The sequence below is a fragment of the Talpa europaea genome (assembly GCF_964194135.1).
Source record: "Talpa europaea genome assembly, chromosome: 3".
Taxonomy (NCBI): Eukaryota; Metazoa; Chordata; class Mammalia; order Eulipotyphla; family Talpidae; genus Talpa; species Talpa europaea.
The window spans coordinates 93,747,287-93,775,069 of record NC_140069.1 but is presented as its reverse complement, the minus strand read 5'-3'; the positions used below and the strand labels follow the sequence as shown (position 1 = coordinate 93,775,069).

At 35.3% G+C, this 27,783-nt stretch overlaps 1 protein-coding gene across 4 annotated transcripts in view; it reads right to left on the bottom strand.

Annotated features, from left to right (window-relative positions):
- Positions 1-27,783, bottom strand: part of HDAC9 (histone deacetylase 9) — a gene marked incomplete at both ends in the record, with an annotated part of 409,639 nt that overhangs the window by 184,164 nt on the left and 197,692 nt on the right. For all 4 annotated transcript variants that reach the window (XM_084230504.1, XM_084230512.1, XM_084230510.1 and 1 more), the window contains one exon: positions 14,083-14,190. In XM_084230504.1, coding sequence (XP_084086630.1) covers positions 14,083-14,190 — 108 coding nt within the window. The remainder of the gene's footprint in view (positions 1-14,082; positions 14,191-27,783) is intronic.

The following is a 27,783-nucleotide window of genomic DNA, read 5'->3' as shown; positions in this document are numbered from 1 at the left end:
GGGCCCAAAAAAGACAGTGACAGTAATCGCTGTATCAGATTGTTAGAGGAACTATAAGGAGCAAATTCTGAGCCAGTGAATGACAAACTGAATGAACTCTATTCCCCGAAGACTTTATAGACGCTACTACCATCTTCACACCAAAGAGCTCTCAGGTGCCCAGAATTGCATCTCCCACCATGTCATGAACTTGACTTCTGAATAGGGGCTGGGAAGTAGAGACAGAGTTAAGTGGCCATGCTTGATAAATAACTGAATAGATACATGGTCTTTTTCTCTTGCTTTTTTGGCTTTATCTTGGACCAGAACTGATAAGGGAAGGCATTTGGAATAGAGACATGTAGAGATATTTGGAAGAGACACATGGGTGAGAGATACATGAGGTGGCTGTTCTTGGCCCTTGAGAAAGACAAAGGCAGCCATTATCTTTATGCGGTACATTTTGAATTTTGAACCTCTCCTTTGTCCCAGCTCTCTGAGATCTGTCTAACCCCTTTCTTGTTTGTTCCTTGTCAGAGATACCTTAAACATGTGGCAAGATTTTTGGTCTCAGTGGCCATGCTTCAGGCTGAGTCTATTTGGTTGTGCATTTGCTCACAAGGGAATGAGTAATTTTTAGGATTTTATTAGGAATATCCTTTCTTCTTCCCAGGAACACCATTTCTATTAACAATTGCTTGGACATCCCTAGTGGCCTAGGGGTTAAGTCTCAGTGCTACCTGAGTTCAATCCCTGGCCAGGAAGCTAACCCACATGGCCTATACCCCAGTTCTTCCATGCAAAAAATAAATAAAATACTAAAATAAATTTTTCATATTGTAAGTCTGTTTCCTTTGCCTTTGCTTATGCAGATAAACTGGACCTCTTTTAGAGAAGTTTGGGATCCCTGGATACCCCCTGGTCATAGCTTAGTAAGGTAAGATCTACTTCCATTGAAAATGGCAGTAAGAGACAGAGAGGGACATTATATAGTGATAAAGGAATAAATACATCATGAAAACATGATACTCATCAATAAATATCCATCAAAAATGGGACATAGAATATTGTAGACAACTGTAATCAAATCAGAAAACATACATTAGCAATAACCCAATAGCAACAGCACACTTTTGCCAATGGACAGACAGACAGAAAGTCAAGAGGGAAACAATAGCCTTAAATGAGGGATTAGATCATGTGTACTTTATATATATGGCACTGCTTCCTCCACTGCCCCCCCCAAAAAAAAGAATAGATGAGTATACTTGATGAGTTTCAAGCAGACATGATACATTCTCCATGATAGATCAGATGTTGAGTTATAAAACAAGTATAAAGAAATTCATGAAGATTAAAATCATGTCTTCTCTGATCACAATAGTAACAAAGCAGATATTAACCACAAAAAGAAAGAAGGAAAAATCTCTAATATGTGGAGACTGGACAATATACTACTGAATGACAAATGACTATTAGGTTATTGAAAAAGCTATGAACAAAGGTAAAAATAATTGATAAAAATCAAAATGAGACAAGACCTACAAAAACATAAGGGTTCGGCATAAGTACTAACAGGAAGTATACAGCAATACAGGTGAATGTTAAGAAACAAGAAAGAGCTCAAATAAATAAATTAACCTTACCTTTTCTAGATATTAGAAATAAGAACAAACAAAAACAAAGGCCAGTAGAATGAAGAAAATCATAAAAATTACAGCAGAAATAAACAAAATGAAAATCAAAAAGACACTAAAAAAATCAATAAAACAGGCAAACTTACAGCTATGTTCACTAAGAAAAAAATAAGACTAGCAAATACAATTGGAAATGAAAATGGAGAAGTTATAAAATATATATCAGGAATACAGAGGATTATAAGAGATAATTTTGAATATCAATATGCCAATCAATTGAATAATCTAGAGTAAACAGACAAGTTAATGGAAGCATATAAATTTCTGAGACTGAAAAAGGAAATAGAAAACCTGAACAGATCAATTACAGACAAGGTAACGGAAACAATAATCAAAATCACCCAAAAAACAAAAGCCAATTAATGAAACATATTTCACAAGTCAGTTCTATCAGACTTTCAAAGTCAAACTTTATCTATTCTCCTCAAACTCTTCTAAAAATCAGGAAGAATCTTTCCAAACACATTTTATGAGGTCATTATCACTCTGATACCAAAAGCAGAAAATGAGATCTCACAAAAAGAAAACTACAGACCAACATCTTTGAGGAACAGTGATATTAAAATCCTCAACAAAGCAAACTGAATTCAACAATATACTAAAAGGATTATATATTATGACCTAAGTGGGATTTATCCCTGGGATGCAAAGATGGTACACATCTGAAAATTCATCAACATAATTTACCAGATCAAGAAATGTGAGCCTATCTTTTAAGGTGTGGAATAAATGTCATCATAGAATTCTGTGCTAAGTGGTAAGAATATTCAGGGATTAAAGGAAAAGAAAAACATTTTCCTATAAACAAAAGATGAGAGAGTTTGTTGTTAGCAGAACAGCAACATAAGGAATGCTGAAGAAAATTCTCTAGACTGAAAAGAAATGATACCAGATGGAAGTCTGGATGTGCCCATGTGAATACAGAGAACCAAGGATTAAATATGTAGGCAAATATAAAAGACATTTAATTATTTTTATATTATATATTTATACTCATATTTTCTTTCTGTCATTTTCTCACTCTCTCATGCACGCCATGCACATTCATGTAAACACAAATACTGTGAATTTTAAAAACTTTAAAGTACTAAAGCAAATATAATGATAGTTTATTATGGAGATTTGTAATTTGTGTAAAAATATAACATGATAAAATAATACAAAAGGTAGGATGAGACAGAATTATTCAACATATGTGTCAATAAATGTAAAATGATTCAAGTCATAAATGTACATATTCTGACTCCAATAGAATTAAATTACACATCAATGACAGCTCAAAAAATTAGCTCAAAAAATTCCCTACGTAGTCAAATACTAAGTAACATGCATTTGAAATGTGTCAAAGAAGTCAAATGGGAAAATTGTATTTTGAATAGAATGAAAATAAAAACATAATTGTATGGGGAATATAAAAATAAAATTTAAATAAATAAAAACAAAAAAAAATAACATGCCAAAATTTTATAGGTTGAAAACAAAGCATTACTTTCAAAGATCTCCAACAATACTATTTTGAATGTTGGATATTTGTTGAGAAAATAGATTTAAAGTGCTCTTACCATAAAGAAAAAGATAACTATGTGAGGAAATAGATATGTCAATTAGCTTGACGATAGCAATCATTCCATTATATATATGTCAAATCATCAAGTTGTATATTATTTTTATTTCAAAAAAATAACAAAAATATTCATAGCACTAATGCCTCTGCTGAAACAGAAGATAAATTTTAAGTCAATGGATCAGCTTCCACCTTTAAAAGCCAAAAAAATATAAGCAGACAAAGGGAAATAATAAATATCAAACTAGTGTAACAGAAAATAAATATTAAGGAAACTAAAGTTTGTTTGTTTTTTTCTGAGATCAATACAATTGATAAATTTCTGGCCAGGCTGATCAGAAAAAAAGAAAGAAGTCACAAAATACCAAAATAAGGAACTTGCAAAGTGATAAAGCTAAATATGCTACGGGAAAATCTACACCTACACTTAAACTATAACATAGTTATTTTACTTCTAGGCATTTATCCACAAGAAAAAAAATATACTTGAAAATTTATCTTTCCAGCAGCTTTTTTCATAGTAGTCAAAAACTGGAATAAATCAACAAAATAACTGTATATTCAGAACATTGAATACTGCTCAGCAACACAAGTTAAAAAACTAAATGATACATGCTATAGCATGGATATAACTTAAAAATACAATCATTAGTGGCAAGATGCTACACTTAAGAGTCTACATGCTGTATGTTGTCACATACACAATGTTTCCCAATAGGAAAATTACATAATTGTGAGAAAAACAGATTAGCGTTTGCTTGTGCTAAAGAGATCAGACTAAGGGGCCTGAAGAAACTTTCTGGGGTGATTTAAATATTTCATCTATACAGTGATAACCATATATACATTTTTGTCAAACATGTCACAACTTTGAAAATATGTACATTCTACTCAGTGTACATCATCTATTTTTGAAAAAGTTCAACTCATTACTACACAGCTAACAGTCATTTACATGAAAATATTAAAGAAGGATCTTTGAATTTTGTGTAATTGTTTGTGGTAAGCAGAAGTCTGCCAAAAGACATCCATGTCCTAAATTCAGATTCTGTTATCTTAAATGACAAAAGAGTCTTTGCAGATATGATTACTATCAAAGACTTGAGATGGAAAGAGTACTCTGCATTATATAGATGGGCATATGCAATCTTAAAAGGTGGCAAACTTTCCCAGCTGTATCAGAGTAAGATGCAATGATATAAAGAAGGTCAGAAAAAATGAGAGCTTGAGAAGTTTGATGTTTTCTGGTTGGCTTCCAGATATAAGGGCTATGTGTAAAGAACAGTGAAAAACCTAGGCGCTAAAAGCAGTCCCAGTTGATAGCCAGTAAGAAAATGGAGACCTCAGTACTACAACCACATGGAAATAAGTTCTGTTAACATCTGAATAAGCAAGTTACTGTACAAGACTTACGAGATTACAAATCAAGGTATCAGTAGTCGGCAGTGAGAACTTTGTAATTCTTCTAATCTCCAAGACAGAAAATAATAAATTCTTATTGTTCTAAGTCACTAAATTTGTAATAATTTGATACAGCAGACGAGAAAACAAATACAGTGGTATATTGGATTAATTAATTCAGGAATGGTATAAAAAGGGAACATTATTTTTCTCCCCGCATTAATCTTTCTTTAGTTTCTCCGATCTATCCCATAGCTTTTCAGATCACTTTCAGCTATAGGAACAATCTCATTTAAGATATTAAAAATCCAGCTTACTATAATTAAAAACATATTACATCTAATTTAAAGCTTTTTCCCACTGCCTTGCTGACCCACAGAGAAGAATCAGGGACTAGCAGAGGGCTAATGTGGTACACATTTATCTGAGGTGCTGAGGAAGAGGGCTATATAATTTTCAATAAGACTTTTTCCTTTCTTGACCCACTTCTTTTATGTCTAGATTGTGGGTCATCTAGCTCTGAAGTGTGGGAAGAATAAAAAGTATAAAGACTTTGAATTAGTAAGGCAAACTGAATATCTCTTGGGTTTTTCAAAAGCACTCCAGCATGTCATAAATCCAAGTGTTGGTCTTCTTTCAATGGAAACACAGGATCATCAGAAACACCATGAGGGACCTCCAGTGTGCAAAGTTCACTGATGTGGGCACTGCACTCAGCACCTGACCTTGCAAGTCCTCATTGCTTTTGCTCATATTTCTAGTCTGATTGAAGGTGGGGAGGGATTTTCCTGGAAGGTAGATCTTACCAACAGTCAGTGCCAGTAAAGCCTATCATCCCTCTCTCCTCAACCTGCCCACAGGGCAGTTTCAATGAGCTCTCCAATTGACATTCTTCACTTGACAACCTCAGGCAGTCTTCTGCCTTTACATAGCTCCCAAACTCCTGATACAGATGTCAGGCCCTTGAGTGAACTATTTCATGTTCCTCTCTGGTAGTAGCCTAGAGTGATCCTATAAATTTCTGTAACTCATCATGCACCAAACTAAGGACTGAAAAGCCCTATCTCTCTTTTGCACATATAAGCAATTTCCTTGGAATCCTTCTCTATCTCTTATATATTTGGCTTAGATTGGACCTAGGAATGGTGCAGAGAAGAATAGTCAAAATATGTAAATTCCTTTCAAAGCATCTTCCACCAATTCCATCTGTATTATCTAGTCTTTTGTTACATAAACTAGATCAGGTAAGATAACTGAAGGACAATTTGACTCTGTTTTAGTAAATTCACTGAAAAAAGACTATACTTTCAGGGATCATTTTTATAGTTCATAAATGCACTGAAGAAGTGTTCTATTATACATAATTAATATCCATTGTACTCAGCTTGGGGTCTTGTTTAAAATTGGATAATCCCAGGTTTGATTACATCAAACTGAAAAGTTTCTGCACAGCAAAGAGACATTAACCAAAACATAGAGACAAGCCACTGATTGGGAAAAAATCTTTGCACTCCATCCAACTGATAAGGGACTGATCACAATGATATACAAAGAACTCACAAGGCTCAACAAAAACAAAATAAGCAATCCAGTCAAGAAATGGGCAGAAGAACTCAAAAGACATTTCTCCAAAGAGGAAACGCAAATGGCCAACAGGCATAAGAAAAAATGTTCAACATCCCTGATAATCAGGGAAATGCATATCAAAACTACACTGAGATACAACCTTACACCAGTAAGAATGTCACTGATAAAAATAAATAAATAAATAAATAAACAAGCAACCACAAATGTTGGCGAGGATTTGGTGAAAAAGGAACTCTCTTGCATTGCTGGTGGGAGTGCAAACCGGTCCAACCATTGTGGAAAGCTGTCTGGAGGTTCCTCAGTCTACTAAAAATGGAGCTACCATATGATCCGGCAATTCCATTCCTAGGGATCTACCCAAAGGACACAAAAACAGTGATTCAAAGGAGCACCTGTACACCTATGTTTATTGCAGCGCTATTTACAATAGGTATAACCTGGAAACAACCTAAATGCCCAAAAATAGATGACTGGATCAAGAAGATGTGATATATATATATATATATATATATATATCAAAAAAAATAAACAATCAAAAAAATAAACTCATGTCATTTGCAGCAATGTGGATGGAGCTAGAAGGAATTATGCTCAGTAAAGTAAGCCAGAAGGAAAAAGAAAAATAGCACATGGTTTCACTTATAGCAGGAATATAGGGGAACCAAATAAGACATCAGTGTAAAAAAATAATAATAACAGTATAAAACACAACAAAGCAAAACAGACAATTACAAACCAGAGACATCCTGCAGGGGAAGAGCCAAGAGAGGGGTGAGAGGGAGGGAGGGAGGAGCACAGGGGACTGTGGTGATGGTGCACGGGTGCCTTGGGGAAGGAGATTCTATGGGGACTCAATCTGAGAGGGTGGGGGGAAGCAAATATTATCTAAAAAATGTAAAAAATGATAAATGTTAAAATAAAAAAATCTTAAAAAAACAAAATTGGATAAATACAAACATTTTATTCCATACCTTATATGATGTACCATTTTAGAATGGACAACAGTATGATATTTTAGGAAAGGTCAAATTGACAAAAATGTATTTGAAATGGCAATGCAGATTTCTTTATCTATTAACAGTAGTTAAAAAATGCAATTCTATTCTAAATCTCCAAGTTACTAGAAACACTCATAGATTTTAATGCTAAATATATGTGTAAATGAGTGTATATGTTGTACAATTGTGTTTGTGTGTGTTTGTTTACACCCAATTATATGGCTCTTGACTATCTCTCTATCTAACCTCTCTTCAAGCTTTGTAGATAATTACAGACATTCAGGCCTTTGTCATTTCCTTAAATAAGTCAAGACTTATTTACTCCACTCTACAAGAGAGATTCTGAATTTGCTTTTCACCTTGCATGGAATACTCTTTCTACTTATCTCTACTTCATTCCTTCCTTTATTCACCTCAAATCACTTTCAGTAGTATCTTCTTAAAAATCTAATTTCCTCTGGTGGCACAGGTGGTTGAGAGCCGCGCTGTGAAGCTGTTTGCAGCCTCTGCAGCATCGGTTCGATCCTGGCCAGCCAGCGAGGGTCCCACATGGCGAGGCAGACCTCTCCTGTCTCGCCAGCTGCTCCCCTCAGCAGGGCATTTTGTCAGTCTAGCTGTTCTGTTCCCTGCTCTGTCTCTGGTGAACCCTCTCACCCTCCTGCGCATCTGGTCTGTGCCCTGGTTCTTGTACAAATAAATAAATCTTTTAAAAAAGAACAAAACAAAACCTAAGTTTATAGAGCTAGCCCACTCTCTCAGTTTCACTCTAATTCTCTTTAATGCTTTATTTTTTATGTACAACACACCTGAAAATATGCTTGATATATATTTGCTTTATACATGAAAAATTAGTAATTGAGATCAACAAGGCCACTTTTCAGTCTGATGTAGGTGACTTACCTCAAACTATCATCACAGGCTGCATTAAATTTTAGTTTTCTAATATATACTTTAAATAATTTTCAATCAATAAAGTCATTATTAAATTCTTGGTAAACAAAATACAGAGTATCAAAGCTAAAAAGAAGATTCTAAAATTGATCAGACAGAAAAGAGCCATTGTCTTCAAGAAATGATAATAAAATTGGCAACTGATATTTTCCTATATCAAAATTGTAAATCAGGAAAGCATGGACAATCTTTGAAGTTCTAAGATAAACTTTCCATCTTAAACTATACAGTTAACAAAACTACCTTTCAAAGAATGAAGGTAAAAATATACCACAGAAAAACCAAAACTTTAAAACTATCACAAACAAAACTTCTAAAAAATGTTCTAGAAGAAAGAAAACAACAAAAGGATGGCAGTCTTAGACACAAAAATACATTGGAAGTAAGAAAAATGGTAAATATATGAGCAAGTATAAACTAACAAAGATAGTTTCAAACAGTGTGACAGAATCATCAGTTACAATATTTTAAAATGATAAAATACTGAGTCAAAATAGCATATGAATTAGGACAGGGAAGTTGCCTTGAAAACATTGTAAGTTCTTGTATTTTTAGTGAATATAATAAAGGATTGATTAAACTAAAGATTTGTTAAATAAGTTAGAATTTAAAAGATAATAGCTACAACAATAGCGTGTGTGTTTTAAGGAAACTAGAGATAATGGAAAATGATAAAATAAATTAATTGTAAATAAAGCAAGGGTGAGTGAAGGGAAGGGGACAAATAAAAAAGTCAAATAAAGGGGAAAACAAAATAAGATGATGGAAATAAATTTGTGTATATAATTACATAGAAGCGAATTGAACTCTCCAGTTACAATACAAAATCAAATTAGAAAACAAAACAAAGTCATGAGTATTTATAAAATGTAATTGTAAAGGCAGGCCTCATATATAGAAAAAAGAAAATCTGACAGTGATGATAAGCAATAAACAAGACAAATACTAGAAAAGAAAAGCAGTAATGATGTTAATATCATCCACATATACTTGAGGACAATACCATACATTAGGTAATTACTAACAAAATATTAATAAAAGGCTTAAGATGGGCCTCCCCGGTGGCGCAGCAGTTGAGCGCTGGGTTGCGAAGCTGCCCGCAGCCTCTGCAGCGTCGGTTCAATCCCCGGCTGCTCCCAGGCCACCGGAGGAGGGTCCCACATGGTACGCAGACCTCTCCTGCTGCCCGCTGCTCCCCTCAGCAGTGTATTTCCTTGTTCTGTTCCCCGCTCTGAAATCTCTCACCCTCCCGCGCTTCTGACTGTACCCAGTGCTTGTATAAATAAATAAATCAGTACATATGTTTAAAAAAAAAAAGGCTTAAGAAAGATACAATAATTTTAATTTATCTCTACCTAATAACAATTTCATTATAAAGAGGCAACTTATATGCACAGATTTTATAATTACAGATTGTATATTCACAGATTAGCAAACATTAAAGATCTGAAAATGGCAAATATAATCAAGAATGAAGAACAGGGGCCTCCCTGGTGGCGCAAGGGGGTTAAGCGCAGCACCATGAAGCTATCTGCAACCTCTGCAGTTAAGAGTTCATTCCCCACCAGGCCAGGGAGCAACCCACATGAGGCAGCAGACCTCTCTTGTCCTGCCCGCTGCTCCCCTTAACAGTGTATTTTCAGTCAATCTGCCTGTTCAGTTTCCCGCTGTCTCTGATGAATCCTCTCACCCGCCCTGCACCTCTGGCATGTACCCCAGTTCTTGCACGCATAAATAAATAAATCTTTTTTAAAAAAAAGAAAGAAGAACATTACGTATTCTATGTGCTATTGTTAGGGTTAGAAATTGGCACAGTGACTTTGGCATTTGTTCTACATGTGCCCTCCACTACTGTCTTCTCTTAAAGTAAACATTAATATTCTCCAGTGTACCATTTTAATTTTCTTGTCATTTCTTTTAATATATTTTGTATTGTTTTCTTACTAGATGCTCAGTGAATTATAATTAACACCTTAATTTTAATAATTTACTTTAGCTATGACCCAGATTTTAATAGTGTCTGAAAACTCTGCTTTGCGGTTGTATAGGGAAAACAAAATATGATTCCCAGTATTCTCCTTTGAGCCACTATTTTCATGCAATTGACATTTTTTATGTACATATATGAAATTTTTTATTTAAAATAATGAAAAACTGAGAATTACAGCCAAATTATTCAGAGAAGTCAGGAATGATATAGGTAATGCTAAGTTTATAGCTAAGTTAATAAAATTCTAGGATAGTAAAAATATAGGTTGTATATCTTCACATTTGTTTACTTATTCATTTATTTATTTTTATGCACCATGTGTCCATCACATATTTATAGTTTTTGTTTTATTCAGTTGTCTTTTATGTCTGAGGAGAAAAATTCATTTTTATTGTTTATATTTATTTATGTGGTTACCTTTACATGTTACTCTTCATTCATACATCTGAGTCTTTGCAAGACTCATAAATTTATGTTGAAAAGTAGACATTTTAAACAATATAATATGGTGATTTTAGAAATCATATTTTCTTTTTTTTTTTGAAGTGGAAATACTTTAATTATCTGATTCCCTGGGAAATATAAAACATTTGCATTTGCACAATACAATTACTAAAGTTAAGAAAACTCTGAAACTATCACTTGAAGATAGTTTTTTTCTTTCTTTCTTAATTTTTTTAATTTTATTTTTATATTCCCCATACAATTGCAACCCCCTTATTTTAACCTGAATCCCTCCTTTCCTCGCCCCCCACACCCCATAGAGTGTCTCTGGTTCATAGTTGTTTGTTGATTTTGATTTTTTTTTCTTATAGTTATTCTTTTTCCTGGTCCCTTTGGATCTTTTGATTAGTGTATTGTTTTCTAAAATCTAGAAAATTTAAATCAAGCAAAAAATTCAAGGTAATCACATTTTGTCTTTGACATTTTTCTTTTCTGTACATACATGGTTTATCTCCCAGGCCCCCAACCTCTAAAATTTCAGTGAACTCTCCTAGCTCTACCAAACCTCTCATCAGCACTCCATCCAGGACCAGCCTAGTTGAAATAAAGTTCTTAATTCATCTCTACTTTCCAAGAAAAATTAGTGCAGCATAACAAAATACAGTATTATAATATGTCAATGCCATTTCAAGTTATTGATTTACTTGGAAAATGGGCTAGAACATCTGAGAACTGAATATAGATGCAGAAAATGAAAAATGAAACACTAAAATTTTCTCTTTTTACATCTTTTACCAAAGAATTACTTATACCTTCAATCAGCTTCTGTATTTTCTTACTAGACCTAATGAAGTCAATCTACAAAACATAAGTAATTGTGTTCTTGGGCAATAGACATGAAAGTCCTATCATATTGAAGTCTAGGACAGCTAGACACTGAGGAAAATTTTTGGCTGCTAGATGTCCTTAATATAGCTCTCTATCTCAGTTCTTGTCTGGGGCTGTGAGTCATCTGTAACTACTGCCCTTCTACCATGGCATCCCTGTAGGCCTCCTCAAATTATCAGCAACCAAAGGGCTAATGTCTCTTGGTCTGGTGCCTTTGTTATGGTTCTGCTTGTCTTGGACTTTTACTTTAGGTTAACAATCATAAAGATATACCTGTTGCAAAGCTTTTATATTCAGCAATGTAAGTAGTTTTGGACTATCTACTATTGATATGCCATAGTACTTATGACTGAAAATCAGATCCACTTTTCATTTACAAATAGCTCAGCTAGGCATTGCCACAGAGGATCTTCAGTGAAATCAGTTCTGCCTTGCTGATTTTGCTGAACAGTAAACCGAAGCAGAGAGAAGTTAAGTGATTTGCCACAAATGATAGTGTAGCAGAGCCTGAAAGAAGATTTCTTGATCCTTAGACTGGCTTTTTTTCTATTATTATTATTGCTCTTTTCTTTTCTAATCACTAAGGGAAGAAAAAGCATTTGTATGAGCCTTTGTTCTTAACAAAGATAGCCAGTGTTAGTACAGCTGGAGGTAACATGTCCATATTATATGTTGCTGACACTTTGTATGTAATTGACTGGATTAAATGACTACTGAGTGCGTTTTCAACACTCTTCATATATATTTGGCATTGCTGTACTCTCTGAGGTTAAAGCAATAATTTTAACAAGTATATTATATATGTAATCATTCTACTTGAGGTTTCTGATTTGTTGATTAAATTTCCACAAAATCAAAACAATTAGAAGTTGCGAATGCTAACATAATCATTTTTCATTGTTAGCCAACAATCTATGCCAACATAATATAAAAATTAAAATACTATAGCCTATTGCCTATTATTTCAATTTTTGAAAAGACTCTCCAATATTCTTTTAAAATGTCAATTTATTTTCGTGCTACAAATAGCATACTCAGACAGGAAGAATTATTCCTAAATTGCTACTGGGGAACAACCAAAACCTTTCCATAAGGCTGATTCCTTTCTACTCTTCAATAACTCATAAACAAAAATAAATACTTGGGGAAATCACCCTATTAATGACCTCAGAAATCACTAATTATGTTCTGATGCTGATGGTACCAGCTGCAAATAAGGCCTATATTTATCTATCTATACACACACACATGCACACACACATTTGTATATATATATATATATATATATGTATATGTATATATATATATATATACAAATCAGCTAGTACCTACCTACAGAGGAGTTAAATCACACCTCAGTGACCATCACCCTGCCCGCCTACTCCCATCACTGCATGCGTGTGTGCATGTTCTCTCTCTCTCTCTCTCTCTATATATATATATATATATACCTATATATATATATATATATATAGGTATATATATATACCTATATATATTTTTAACACAGTTCATCTTGTCAAAATTATACCTCTATAGACTCTGACTTCTTAAACAGTTGGAGAATAATTTCTGGGGCAGACAATGCATTGTAAAGTGCACATTCCTCTCCTGAAATTTTAATCACAAGTGGAACAGTCCAGTCAGGTATAATTGAATAAAAATTCATTAGACATATAGAAAAATAATCCTAATTAGATTTTATTTTAGATTAACAAAACTCACAGTGCACATGTTGTTGGTCACAATATATTTCCCTTGAGCCCCACAATTGCTAAAAATACCAAATCAGTCACTGCCCAGATTTCGTTATGAAGTGTGTGAACTAGTGCATTAAAAAGCCATGTTAGCACTGACAAAGTTTATTGGGGCAACTGCATTCAAGATGCACATGGCATACCTTTAAATAGCACTGTTAAAATACCAAATAAAATGTCAACGTTTGTCAGGTTTCTGGCTTTTATAAATTGTTTAGACTGGGAAACACTGGGGTTTGGACATTGTTCTTTTCATATGATGTAGAAAAGAAGAAACCATAAAAAGAAAAGAACAATAAAGTGTAGCTCATTTTTGAAGTTCTTTCGTGGAAAAACATACTCTGGATCATTACCCTTCTAATCAACAATTTCCTTCTTCCTCCCAATCCTTCCCGTCTGGTATTTACCTTTCTCTCCACCCCTCACCCCTCTCTCTGGGTGGTATTCTGAGCTTATATATAGTTCTCAGTAATCATATTTTTTAAATCACTTCAAAAGAGAATCCCAGGAGGGCATGACAGATATGTATATACTAAGGGTATTTTTAACCTGGACCATAGCTTTACTCACCATTTCTACGCTCTTAAAAATGCACCAGAGTGCCCTGACCACAAAGTTTCCCCAAGGAGAGAAGGCCCTGGGAGCAGGATCAGCTACTACCTACCTACAGACAAGTTAAATCACACCTTAGTGGCCATCTCCCTGCCCTCTCCCCCCACCCCCTCCTTTTATTACCACCCCACACGCCTCACAATTTCCCAACAACAACAGCTCTGTTTTAGCTTCTTCTCTGAATTTCCCACACTTAATGCAACCCAGACCTCACCTTCAGCTCTCCTGAGGCCACTTTGGAAGCCAGCTCGATGACACAGCCAACAGCCATGCGTGCAGCACCGGACGAGTGCAGCTCATTCCAAATGGTGTCACTGTCCACCTGAGCAAACAGTCAGCAGAGCCCACAGAAAGAGAGAGGGAAAAGAGAAAGAGAGGGAGTGTGGGGGGGGGGTAGTTGGGGAGAGGGGAAGAGAGAGAGAGAAAGCAAATCTGTGAGGAAGGGCTGGCAGGGTAACAACCTATGTACAATAACATTAGTCTTCCGTCTTGGCCAGCTGAAAAGGCCTTCTGGACACGGCTTTGCTTATACTTTTTCTCTACACTGACTTCTCCAATGGAAACACATTCCTGCCATGCCTCACTGCCATTCCCTGTTTAGATTTCTCATTACAAACAGCATTACATAGGCCGGATCTGGCGTAGCTACAGGCCTGCTAGAAACTAGGCTCCAGTAGTAGATAGAGTAAAAGCTAAGAGCACTTAACTATACATAAAAATTGGATTTGCAAGTACTAGAGGGGGAAAATTCAAATACTTTTCTGGCTGCAGGTTTACAGTAACCAAAGATGAGTATTAGGCAGGTAGCAGTAGCAGTCAGTGAGTAAGAAGCATAAGGAGTGTGTGGTCCTCATTCTTAAAACATTAACATTAAACTTCAAAGAGCAATTTGTTTTCACAATAGAAGCTTAAAATTTTAAACATTTAGTATAATTTAGCTGTTTGCCTAAATGTATACTGGTATTGTCAAAATTAGGTCATTAAAATACATAGTTGCTTCTATACTAGAGAACATTATCAAAACAAAACCTGAACCAATATTTTGGATTTGCTGTTATAAAATACTCTTTACTTCTTTCGTACATGCAATATGAGAACATATGTAAAAAGGACCTGAAATAGTGGTGTTTTATAATTCACATATGTGTGTGTGTGTGTGTGTATTTTCTACATAAAAGTGTGTGTGTATATATATATATGTGTATGTATACACACACACACACACTTTTATGTAGAAAATATTTCATAATAAAAATAAAGTACAAATAACAGATTTGCATGGTAGAAGTTTCTAATTTTAGGACACATAAATTACTTGGAGCACCAAGAAATGCAATAAATTTTTGCGACTATACAAATATCAAGACTTCCCAAATGGATCAAAGAGCAGAAATGTCATATAAAAGTATAATTTTAAAAAGAAGAATTAAATTAAAGCGGTCTAATGAACATGGAAAAAATAAAATGAGTAACAAGAATACATATTCACAATGCACTAAGCAGTTTCCTAAGGTTTTTGATATCCTTTTTTTCATGAGATCCTAACCAACTTAAGAGCTATCAAGAGCGATAAATAATAAATATATAAATACATAAATAACAAGTGAGAAAAGTAAACAAATGAATAGAAAGTAAGATCCTTTCAAAAAATATTGAAGAATTATGTTTCCGTTATCAGATTTTCAGAGTGTAACTATGGTTTCTCCACAAAAACTTGAGTGACATTAGGCAATTTATTCATTAATATAGCTTTGTCTTGATTGCTTCATCTTTGAAATGGCAACTTTTTAAAGAATCGTGGCATATGATTCCGGGGAGGATTAAATGAGTATGTGACAAAGGGCAGCTACTACTCTTTCTGTGACTGTCCCCCTCATTTTGTAATGCCCAGCCCACAGTAGAGGCCTAATAAGTACTTACCGAATGAGCACACTGTGACTTAAAGAGGCTGGTCTGAAGACTGTCACATATACCTCTAACTGTGCCAGCATACATCTTTCTACCACACTCCTGAAATAATCCTTGCTTTCTAAAAACATGTTGCAATCTCTCCTAGTGGTAGTGAGAGAGAACAAAGGATAAAAAGGACTACTGAATCAAAAAATCAAAATATGAGAATGGTAGAAACATGATCTGATTCACTCCAAGTCATAGCAGACTACAATTCAAAAAATAGAGAATGTAATAGAAAAATAGTATGGATAGATCTGGTTTTCAGTTTTATTATATATTTCTCTACTCTATAAAGTTCTATTTTTTATTATTTATAGATAATATTGCCAATAATAATTATATCTAATCATAATTTGAGTACTTACTAAGATCCAGGCAATGTGAAAGTATTTTTATGCTAGTCTAAGCAAAATAAACAAAAAATTATTTAAAAAAATCAGATTCCAATTATATTATAGAATCAAAGATTTATCTAGTTAAGTAAGTTAGCTAGGACTTGCATGAATGCTTTATCTTTAAAGATATTTAACTTCTACCATGCAAAACTGCTAAAATAGTTAAAATTGCTAAGATAGTTAGAAGTTATATCTGGAATAGTTAGAAATGTCTCAAGTGTTATAATTTGTTGTCTTTGTTCTAAACCAATTGCTTTCAGCAATTTCTGGAGACTTCTTTAGTTGTCTAGTCTGAGTGGTCAGTTTGCCATTGCTTTTTGGTGAGTAGAAGCCATAAATGCTGCTACAGCTCTTACTGGGCACAGAGCAGTCCTTACTGCAGAATTATGTTACTTAAAATGTCAACAATGCCAAAGTTGAGAAATCTTGCTCTAGAAACATTGAGAACATACAAATAGCAATGCCTCTTCCATAGTGTATGCTAAAAATCTCAAAGTAAAACTAGGATTTTCCTTTAGTAAAATTAGCAGCTATTACATTACACAATTTATGTTGTTATCTCATTTTTGGCTCACTTTACTTTCACTTTTGAATGATAACAAAACCTGCTTTTAAAACACATGTAACATACTACAAAGCCATAATAATCAAAAATGCATGGTAGTGGAACCAGAACAGACACATGGATCAATGGAACCGAATAGAAAACCGAGAAATAAACCCACAGATCTATGGTCAACTAATCTTTGACAAAGGAGCAAAGAATATGCATTGGAGCAAAGAAATTTTGTTCAATAAATGGTGCTGGGAAAACTGGGTTGCTACATGCAAAAGAATGAAGCTTGACTACTACCTCACACCATGCACAAAAACCAACTCAAAATGGATTAAAGAACTAGACATAAGACCTGAAACCATAAAATATATAGAAGGAAATGAAGGCGAAACACTACATGACATGCACCTCAAAGACATCTTTACAGACACATCACTCAAAGCAGTGATAGTGAAAGCAAAGATCAACAGCTGGGACTACATCAAATTAAAGAGCTTCTGCACAGCAAAAGAGACAATAACCAAAACAAAGAGAAATCCCACTGACTGGGAGAAAATTTTTGTACACAACACTAATGATAAAGGACTGATCACAAAAATCTACAAAGAGCTGATGAGACTCAACAACAACAAAGAAAATAATCCAGTCAAAAAATGGGCAAAAGAGCTAAAAAGAAACTTCTCCAAAGAGGAAATGCAAATGGCCACCAGGCATATGAAAAAATGTTCAACATCACTTCTAATCAGGGAAATGCAAATCAAAACTACAATGAGATACCAACTCATACCAGTGACAATGGCACATATTAAAAGAAACTAGCAACAACAAATGTTGGCGAGGATGTGGAGAGAAAGGAACTCTCCTGCAATGCTGGTGGGAGTGCAAACTGGTCCAACCACTGTGGAAAGCTGTGTGGAGATTCCTCAACCTACTAATGCTAGAGCTTCCATATGATTCAGCAATTCCACTCTTAGGTATTTACCCAAAGGACACAGAAACATTAATTCCAAAGAGCACCTGCACCCCTATGTTTATAGCAGCACTGTTTACAATAGCTAAGCTTTGGAAACAACCCAGATGCCCAAAAATAGATGACTCGATCAAGAAGATGTGGTACATATACACAATGGAATATTACTCAGCATTCAAAAAAGATAAGCACATGCAATTTGCAGCAACATGGATGGAGCTGGAAGGGATCATGCTCAGTGAAATAAGCCAGAAAGAAAAAGAAAAATACCGGATGGTCTTACTCATGACAGGAATCTAGAAAACCTAAATAGGGACCAGGAAAAAGAATAACTGTAAGAAAGAAATCAAAATCAACAAACAACTATGAACCAGAGACACACTTTGGGGGGAGGGCAGGGAAAGGAGGGATTGGGGTCAAAATCAGGGGGTTGCAATTGTATGGGGAATATAAAACTAAAAATATAAATTTTAAAAAAACTGAAAAAAAACCACACATAACACTTACTTGTTTGTTTTGAAAGCTGTTTTAAATTTTTTATGATATATGGTAAAAATAAAATAAAAATATAAAGAAGGAAGCAGCAGCAAAAGGAGAAAGTAGAAAGGTAGCCCAAAGAGTATAGACAAGTGAAAGATAAAGTGAGCAGGAAAAAGAAAATACTTTATATCCTACTATTTTTTAAAAAGTTGTGCTTTGTCTCTTATATTTTATTTGGAACACAACCAAGAATAATTTTGACCAACACAGTTGTTTTTCTGAATTTATACAAATAATTCTGTCTACTGAATAGAAGCAACACTAATATAAGCATATTTTTAAGTACTGTTCTGCCCTTTTCAGTTTCTTATGTTTCATAAGTGTTAGTGACAGAGCCAGGAAAAACCTTTCACAGTTTTCCCCATTCTTTTACACTGATCTCAACTTATCTTTTCCTTAGAACTGCAATTTTTTTTAATGATTTCAAAAAGGAGTAATTACAAAATATCAGTGGCAAAACAAAAGATCAAGAGATATTATATGATTTTGGCATCTATATCCAAATGAAAACAGAAAGAAACAATTTCTACTTACTAAAAGTCAGCTTCTTGAGAAGTGGTTATTGATAAGAATGAGAAATGGTTATTGATGTTAGGATGTGCTTGCACACATGGCAGGTTGAGAATACATGGTCAACCTGTTGCCTTTGAACAGCCACGATTCCTTTTGTTGAGTGGACATATTTAAGAATCATTTCTGAGTATACCCACCCTTCCAACTATGCATTTCCTTTGAAACAGGTTTTGAGCAGCTAAAAGTTGGGGGCAGCATTTCGAAAGCTATTGTTTTCACAATTTCTTTATTTCACTGTGAATTAGGAACATAGATTAAAATGAGCAAAATCCATACCTAGGATTTTGTAAGAAATGAAGTTCCTTCCTGGGTGGAAATACCACCTTCTTATTCAGAAGCCTTTGTGCTTCTGCAAATCCTTTGCACAAGCATCTAGCTTTTTTCTCTGTAATTTTGTCTGTTCTGAGATTTACCACATAAAAACAGCAATAAAAAAATGACATGAAGTACATAAAATAATCAGGACTCCAAGTAAATTAATTGTCTATAGATACATCAATCCTTGAATATTAAACAATGTCCACGTAATTTATGTTTTAAGAAACAGCAATAACAACAGTAATCTTCTTTTAAAATGCTTCTTCTGACCTACAGCAGGCAAAATTTAAATGTTAACTAGATTGTAAACAATTTTCTTTTTCTTTCTTTTTTTTTTTTTTTTTAATAGAGGCATGCTTTATTTATGTTTGCTGGTTTTGTTTGTTTGTTTTGTTTATACATGCACTGGGTACAGTCAGAAGTGCGGGAGGGTGAGAGAATTCACCAGAGCCAGAGCGGGGAGCAGAGCAGGCAGAAGGACCGAAGGACACTGCTGAGGGGAGCAGCGGGCGGCAGGAGAGGTCTGCACGCCATGTGGGACCCTCCTCCGGTGGCCGGGGAGCAGCCGGGGATCGAACCGGCGCCGCAGAGGCCGCGCGGTTTCGCAACCCAGCGCTCAACCGCTGCGCCACCGGGGAGGCCCCATGTAAACAATTTTCTTGATGTTAAAGGTAATGACCAGTATAGACAAGAAAAAGCTCACAAATATGAAAAACAGTAAACAAAAAGAACCTGGACTTACATAAAGAAAGTGGCAAAGGTAAAGACTAATGCAGTTGCCACGTCTGCAAATGACTCCAGAGGCCAGAATAGTAATGTAGATATAACACAGTGTTAGGTAAATGAGGGGAATCCTTAGGTGCAATTATTCAATTTAAATATTAACTAGATTTCATTAAAACAAAAACTAATAAAAAGACCTATTTTTTGGTTGAATATGGTTTCTGCTCTGCCAGTACAAAAATTTTCCTGTCCATAATGACTTATTTTTACACAAAGTTTGTAAATTCTAAGGCAGGAAAGATAAAAGTGTATTTTAAAGGAAGTAGCTGGGTTCGTTATGTACAATGATCACTGCTTAATACAATTAGATTACTTTTGAGTGTGCATGCAGAGTAACTATTCTCTTTTTTTTTTAAGATTTATTTATTTATTCATTCATTCATTCATTTATACAAGAACCGGGATACAGGCCAGATGCTCGAGAAGGTGACAGGATTCACCAGAGACAGAGCAGGGAGCAGAACAGGAAGACTGACTGAAATACACTGCTGAGGGGAGCAGGGGGCGAGACAGGAGAGGTCTGCCGCACCATGTGGGACCCTCGCTGGCTGGCTGGGATAGATCCCGCGGATGCAGAGGCTGCGGACAGCCTCACAGCGCTCTGCTCAACCGCCTGCGCCATCAGGGGAGGCCCACTATTCTAACTCTTAATGGGATATATTTAGCCGCAGTCTGAGGCTGAGACTAGAGCAAGGATGTTCAGGTTTTCAAATTTGATACTAAAAGTAAACGTTAAAAATATTCACAGTACCATAGAGAGTTTTATATCACTATTTAACATTTGTTTCTTAAGAATATTTTAATGAGGCCTCCCCTGGTGGTGCAGGCAGTTGAGCGCAGCTCTGTGAAACTGTCAGCAGACTCTGCAGCACTGGTTCGATCCCTGCCAGCTGGCGAGGGTCCCACATGGCGCAGCAGACCTCTCCTGTCTCGCCCGCTGCTCTCCTCAGCAGTGTATTTCGTCAGTCTGACTGTTCTGTTCCCCCCTCTGTCTCTGGTGAATCCTCTCACCCTCCAGCGCATCTGGCCTGTATTCCAGTTCTTGTATAAAATAAATAAATAAAATCTTTAAAAAAAAAAAAAAGAAAAGACTATTTTAATGGTAAGATGATAATTCAGCAGTGATTTTAAAGAAATTTGAAGTATAGTAATTGCTGCAACATCTACATACATTTGAAAATGTAGTCTCAGATTTGTTGCAAATATTTAGTCCATGGATAACACTGGGTGTCATATGCACCTCTTGGCAATTACTACATAGCCCTCAGTTTGTGAACAAGAACAGAACAATTGGTCTCAGTTACTCTGTTACTTACAGTGAAGAAAGCTGTAGAATGATGCACCCAATAAGGATGCACCCAATAAGGAGAAATGATGCACCCAATAAGGAGAAAATTGGGGTAGGGATTAAGGAGTTGAGGTCAGTGACAAACAAGTAACTTAAATTGCTTAACACAGGTGTAAGAGGAGACTTGAGAGGGAGGGAAGGAGAGAGGGAGAGAAGGAGAGGGAGAGAGAGAGAGAGAGAGAGAGAGAGAGAGAGGGGGAGGGAGAGAGAGAAAGAGAAGAAATGTGATATGAAGTGATAACAATTGAGAATACCTAAAGAAATAATGAAACCACTGATACAAAATTTTCAAGGCATAACTAGGAAAAAAAATAACCACCAAAAAATCAATTACACAAACAAGCAAGAAAACCACACCAAGACATATCACAGTCTAGCTGCTAAAACTTCAAACATAAATCTTGAAGGCAGCCAGAGAAAACAGACACCATAACATAAATTTGAATGGAGATGAGGATTTTTTAGGAAAATGTTTTAGTAGAAACTACTTAAACTAGAAGACAATGGCATTACATCTTCAGAGTTTTCAAAGAAATAAAAGTCAACCAACAATTCTATACCAGAAAAAATATCTTTAACAAATGAAAATAGACACTTTTATTCTATTGACACCAGACCGGAGTTACAGAAAGTGGTAGAAGAAATCATTCAGGAAAAATAGCATATTACCAGATGAATTGACACAAAGAAATGAAGAGTGCTGAAAATGATAACAATGAAGGCACAAACAAAAGAGATTTTTTTCTTATTTAATTCCCTTAAAAACATGATCTAATGCAAAAGCTATCTAATGAAAAATTAATAAAATATTGTTATGGGGTTTATGTCATGTAAAACTCAAATGTATGACAGAAAAAGTATATAACTGGGAAGAGAGGATTGCCAATAAATTATTCTAAAGGTCTTACATTACACATGCAATAATGTAATATTATTGAAGGTAGTCCATGGTAAATGTTAATAATTATAAAGGCTAGAGAAAAAAGTAAAAATGGGGTTTAATTAAGTAATAAGTTAATTCTGCAGATAAAATGAAACCTATTTTTAAAAATACTCAAATCAGGGCTTCCCTGGTGGTACAGGAGTTAAAAGGCTCAGAGTTATTAAGCTATCATCAGCAACTGTGGCAAGAGTTTGATCCCCAGCCTGGGAGCTAAGCCACATGGTGTGGCAGACCTCTTCTGCCTCACCCACTGCTCCCCTCAGCAGAATATATCAGTGAATTTGCCTGTTTTGCTTTCCACTCTGGCTCAGTTGAATCCTCTCACACCCCTGCATTTGGCCTACACCCTAGTTCTTATATGCATAAATAAATATAAATAAATCTTTACAAAAAATACTCAATTCAAGGGCCTCCCAGGTGGCGCAGTGGTTGAGCGCTGGGTTGTGAAGCTGCCCGCGGCGTCTGCGGCGCCGGTTCGATCCCCGGCTGCTCCCCGGCCACCGGAGGAGGGTCCCACATGGCGCGCAGACCTCTCCTGCCGCCCGCTGCTCCCCTCAGCAGTGTACTTCGGTCCTTCTGCCTGTTGTGCTCCCTGCTCTGGCTCTGGTGAATTCTCTCACCCTCCCGGCTTCTGACTGTACCCAGTGCATGTATAAACCAACCAACCAAACAAACAAATAGATAAATAAATAAGACATGCCTCTAGAAAATTAAAAAAAAAAATACTCAATTCAACATAAATTAGGAAAAAAAAAAGAAGAGAAAGCAAAATAGAACAGCAAACAGCAAGATGGCAGATTTAAATCCAACCATCTCAAGAACAACTTGTCTAGAATACTTCTATTCAAAGTGTAGTCTGCGGAACCATGATAGTCCACAGAGTGTTTCCATTCCACAAGATAAACACAAGCAACCCTTTACACACTTTGTAGCATTTTTAGAGTAATTTTATATTTATTGAACTAATCAAAATGATTATTTTTTTAGCTAGCATATCTTTTGTATCTGTTTTAGCAATTTTTATTGCATTTTACAAAATTATGGCTCTATAAGAGATGAAATAAAACATAAGCAAACAAAATATTGTCCTTTACCACACTGTAATTTGAGAACAGTTGATCTCACAGCAAAAGAACTTTCTTTCCAAATTGTTGAAAGAAAAAACTCTGTTTGGGTATAAGATGTAGAAAGAAGAGGTTAAGGTAGAGGTAAAACTAGGAATGTGTTATTAGAGGTTTTGTTAATAAATTAGCCCTATCAAGGTAAGTCATGTCCAGAGAGAATGACTACCAATAATTTGTCTAAAAATTACACAAATAATTTCTACATAGAGACTTCCATGACCCCAGAATTTAGAGGAAATTGTTAGATTTTCTCATTAGCTTTTTAATAACAGTCATTGGACAACTCCTCCTCTACTTTATCCCATTCTTTTGGGTGGTAGCTATAGCAAGGATATCATCTATATTTAATGCAATAAGATCTTTTTTTATTTTATTGATGTTAGAGATATTGAAAACTAGCACTTTTACTTACAAACGTGTCAGAGTTGATTAAGTTCATTAACCACTCTAAACTCTAAAAAATGGAGATAGTCTCACCTTCCTCATGTAATTATTATTAGCATTAAATTAGTCACTATGCAAAGTGCTTAACAGCACAACACAATGGGGAAAGTAGCAAGCTCTCAATAGATGTTAACTAAAAAAAAGTAAAAAAAAATCTGAGTTTTAGTTCCAACATTACTTTTTATTCCACAGCACATCAAAAACAAAAATCATCTGTGATAATGCTGGAAGCCAGAAAATACCTCCAATCAGAAAACTACATTTTTTTTAAGCTACATATGGATCTAGTTCAACTGGAGTTTCCTGAATGAATATGGGCCTTTTCCAAGCACATCCAGCATAGCTCAATCATTGGCACCCGAAACAAAGCTAAAGCCGCACATGATAGAAATTAAGCTACCTGTGCTGAGAGTGCATGTGAAAGAATTTAAAATGGAAAGAGAATGACTTAGAAAAAAAGGAATTTAGGCACAGTCTCCTTTACATAATTTAAACACAGCTTGTTGATTCCTTTTAGAAATATTCCCAGGGTTAAATAGAATACTACTGTGTCCACTAACAGAGCAATTTTCATATGCACTGTGCATGGTTAATACGCTATTCAGCTCTTCCTCAGAGGCTTTGAATATTTCACCCTGAAAACTAGGAACTGAATCTCTTCAGCCAACACTAAGCAGTTTAGTAAGTTCTTGCAGCTATGCTCTGCTGCTGCTAGAGCCACAGGGCATTTCTGAATAATTGAGTTTAAGCTTAAATAATGATCAGATGCCCCTAGAAGCCTCCTGACAGACACCAGACTCAACAAAGAAACAGAGGTTTTTCATCACAGTACTGATTCTGTGCCATTGAGGCATGTTATATATAAGTTTAATAGTAAAAGAAATTATCTTCTTTTGTATCACATCAGGTAAGGTGTATTAAAATGAATCATCTATTATGGACAGATATTTCTTCATATGGTATTTTGATTTATAATTTAGAAATTATCTAAGATTTTTAAATCACTGAAATCAGTTTAGCTTGTTTAGTTTCTAATGTTTCAGTTTTTCAATATAGCTTATTCTTTTTCAAGCTCTATATAGTACATAGCATCTGCCAAATTTCTTATCTGTTTTAGGAAACAGAGTTATTCCCTTTATTTCTATTTAACAGGTATTTTAGTGGTTCAATATTTTTCTATCCTCAAGGATCCACTCTCACAACTAGAATTGAAGGTCCCAATGGGTATTTTCTTTCTAGGAATAGTGACAGTGGATATGGGAATTGGAAAGACTCAGAGAAGAGTCTATTTTATTAATAGACTTAGTAGGAGAGTTAGTAAAGTCAAATTTACCCCCAACCAGAACAAACAAAAACAAAAATTAAGTATCTTTCAGAATCAATAGAGAGTAGGAGGCAGAATGGAACACCTAAGGAGTACCAGACACTCATTAAACATTTATAAGCATTATCCAATTTATCCCCCAGGAGAGCTTAATAAATGTATTATCAGTCACTTTTACAAAAAGGAAATGAAACTTCAGGAGGTTAGTAACTTGAAAAAAGGTGGGATCTCAATCAGAGTCAGTCCTAGACATGAATATTGTTATGGGCTAAATTGTGTTCTCCCAAAATTTAAATGTTGAAACCCAAAGTGACTATACTTGTAGGCAGGGCCTATAAAGATATAAGTAAGGTTAAATGAGGACATAAGGGTGGTGTTCTAATTTAATATGACTAATGTCCTCATGAGAAAAGGAAGGGATGCCAGGGATACATACACACAAAAAAACACGTGAGGACAGAAGAAAGCAAGCATTGGCAAGCCAAGGAAAGAGGCTTCAGAAGAATCTGAAATCAATCCTGCCAGCACCTTGATGTTGGATTTCCAGTCTTCAAAACTGTGACAACTTTCTGTTGTTGAAGCCACCTACTCTGTGGCTTATGACATCCTGATCTGACTGATACAGATGTGAACTTCAAAAATATTTTTTATATCATTTGCTCTGAAGATCTCTTCCTAATGATATACCATGAGAGATAGTGTTAAGTATAATGAGGGTTATGGTGTCTGTGTCTTCAGTGTCTCAAATAACAGATGTCTAATAAATTTCTGTCAAATGCATAAATTAATGAATGAGAAAACAATAATTCTACAATGATATATTTCCTGGAAGGGTTTACTATGACTAAAATACCTAATATGTGATATAAAAAATCCCTTCATCTGTCAGGTCTGGCAATCCATACAAAATTTAGTGATGAACACTTTTCTCTTCTTCAGGTAGCACCATACCACATAGCAATGCCATATTTGATCCCCAAAGAGGGATGATAAAGCACATTTCATTGAGAAGCTCTACTTCATAGGTAAAGAAACCAAGACCCAGAAAAACTAAATGTTTTTCCTATTCATGATCACACATGTTCTTGTTAAAGTGTGGCCCCCGGGTCAACAGCATTGACACAACATGGTTGCCTGTGAGAAAATGTAGAATGTCAGGCTCTATCCAGTTCTGTTGTATCAGGATTCGTACTTTAGAGTTAGAGAAACACCCATGAATCAGTGATAATGTGGAGATTTGAATCCAAATGTTTTAATTTTCAAAACAAATTATTACAGGGACATCTGAAAACAATGTCCCCTCTCTCCTTACTAGTATCCCTAAAGTGCCATGATTCTAATGGTAGAAAATCAGTTGGCTAGGTATATTGGCCAAGAACTTAGGGTTTCTGAACTTTCAAGAAGTTTTTAAATCATACCTTTGAGGAAGCCCCCTACTTAGTCTCTATAAAAACAGAATTAATTAGGGCCACCCATCAGAGGTTGGAAGTGGTCAGTCTCTATGCACAACTGCCACTGATAACCTATATCCTTACATTTGATTCTTATACTAATGCAATGAGAAAGGTTTGATTATCAATGTTTTACAGACGAAGAAACTGATAATCACATAAGTGAAATAATGATTAACAGAGTTTGCATTGTGTTTTCTCTGATCTATGGGTAGAAAGGATACATTCCCAAATTTTAAAACCACTCAGGAATAGTTCCATAATCAATTTGGTGGCAAAGCCTCAAAAACCTCTTGAAAGTCCTCTATAACTCTGAACTACCTTCACTATATTCTCCCTGTAGGACATTGGTCAGAGTCATATTTCTGGGATGAAGACCTATGGTATTCTTTATTTTATTCTCCTATTTTCTCTGCAGGCTGGAACAATGAGTGTTCTCTCTTATCCCATGTGATACAACATGACAGTTCTTTGATTGTATATATTCATTTCATATTAAATGTTCTGCTGAAATACTGAGACCTTTGAAATGAGCTGGGATGGATTTATGATGACAATGGGTGGGTGAACCCATATGCTTTCTCTCTTTTGTTCAACATTGGGAGGGACCCATGAATGACAACCCTCCCCTTGGGATCACTTATAGGTTATAATGTCCACACCTTAGCTTCTTTAGTCATGGTGAGATGAAAAAGAAACAGAGAATTTACTGGGCGGAACTTCAGATTCCAAGTAAAAGCATGGATATGATGAATGAATACTGTGACCCACATACCATATGGAAAGAAGGCGTGAACTATTAATGCAGCAGCTGGAGGAGACAAGGGGCATGCCATGTACATTAATGCTCTACCACAATCCTCTTCCCAGTATGATCAACTGCTTTCTGGCAGCTCTATCCTTGTCTGTGCAATTTCTAGTCACTCTTCATCTTCATAAACTTATCCCATTGCTATTTACGTGCCAGTAACAAGCAGAGGAACGTGTTTGTTGTGGCTAAGTGCAATATCTTTAAACTCTAAGGATTCCTACATAAGATACTTAGGGACTCAAAGATTTGCCAAATAATATATGGATTTGTGTGGGTTATGTGGTTAGTGAAGGAATTTGAGAGCTCCTGTTATTATTTGTACTTTCAATGATGTGTTGGTCAGTCTTACCAAGATTGAGTTAGAAAGAGAGATAAGTAACAT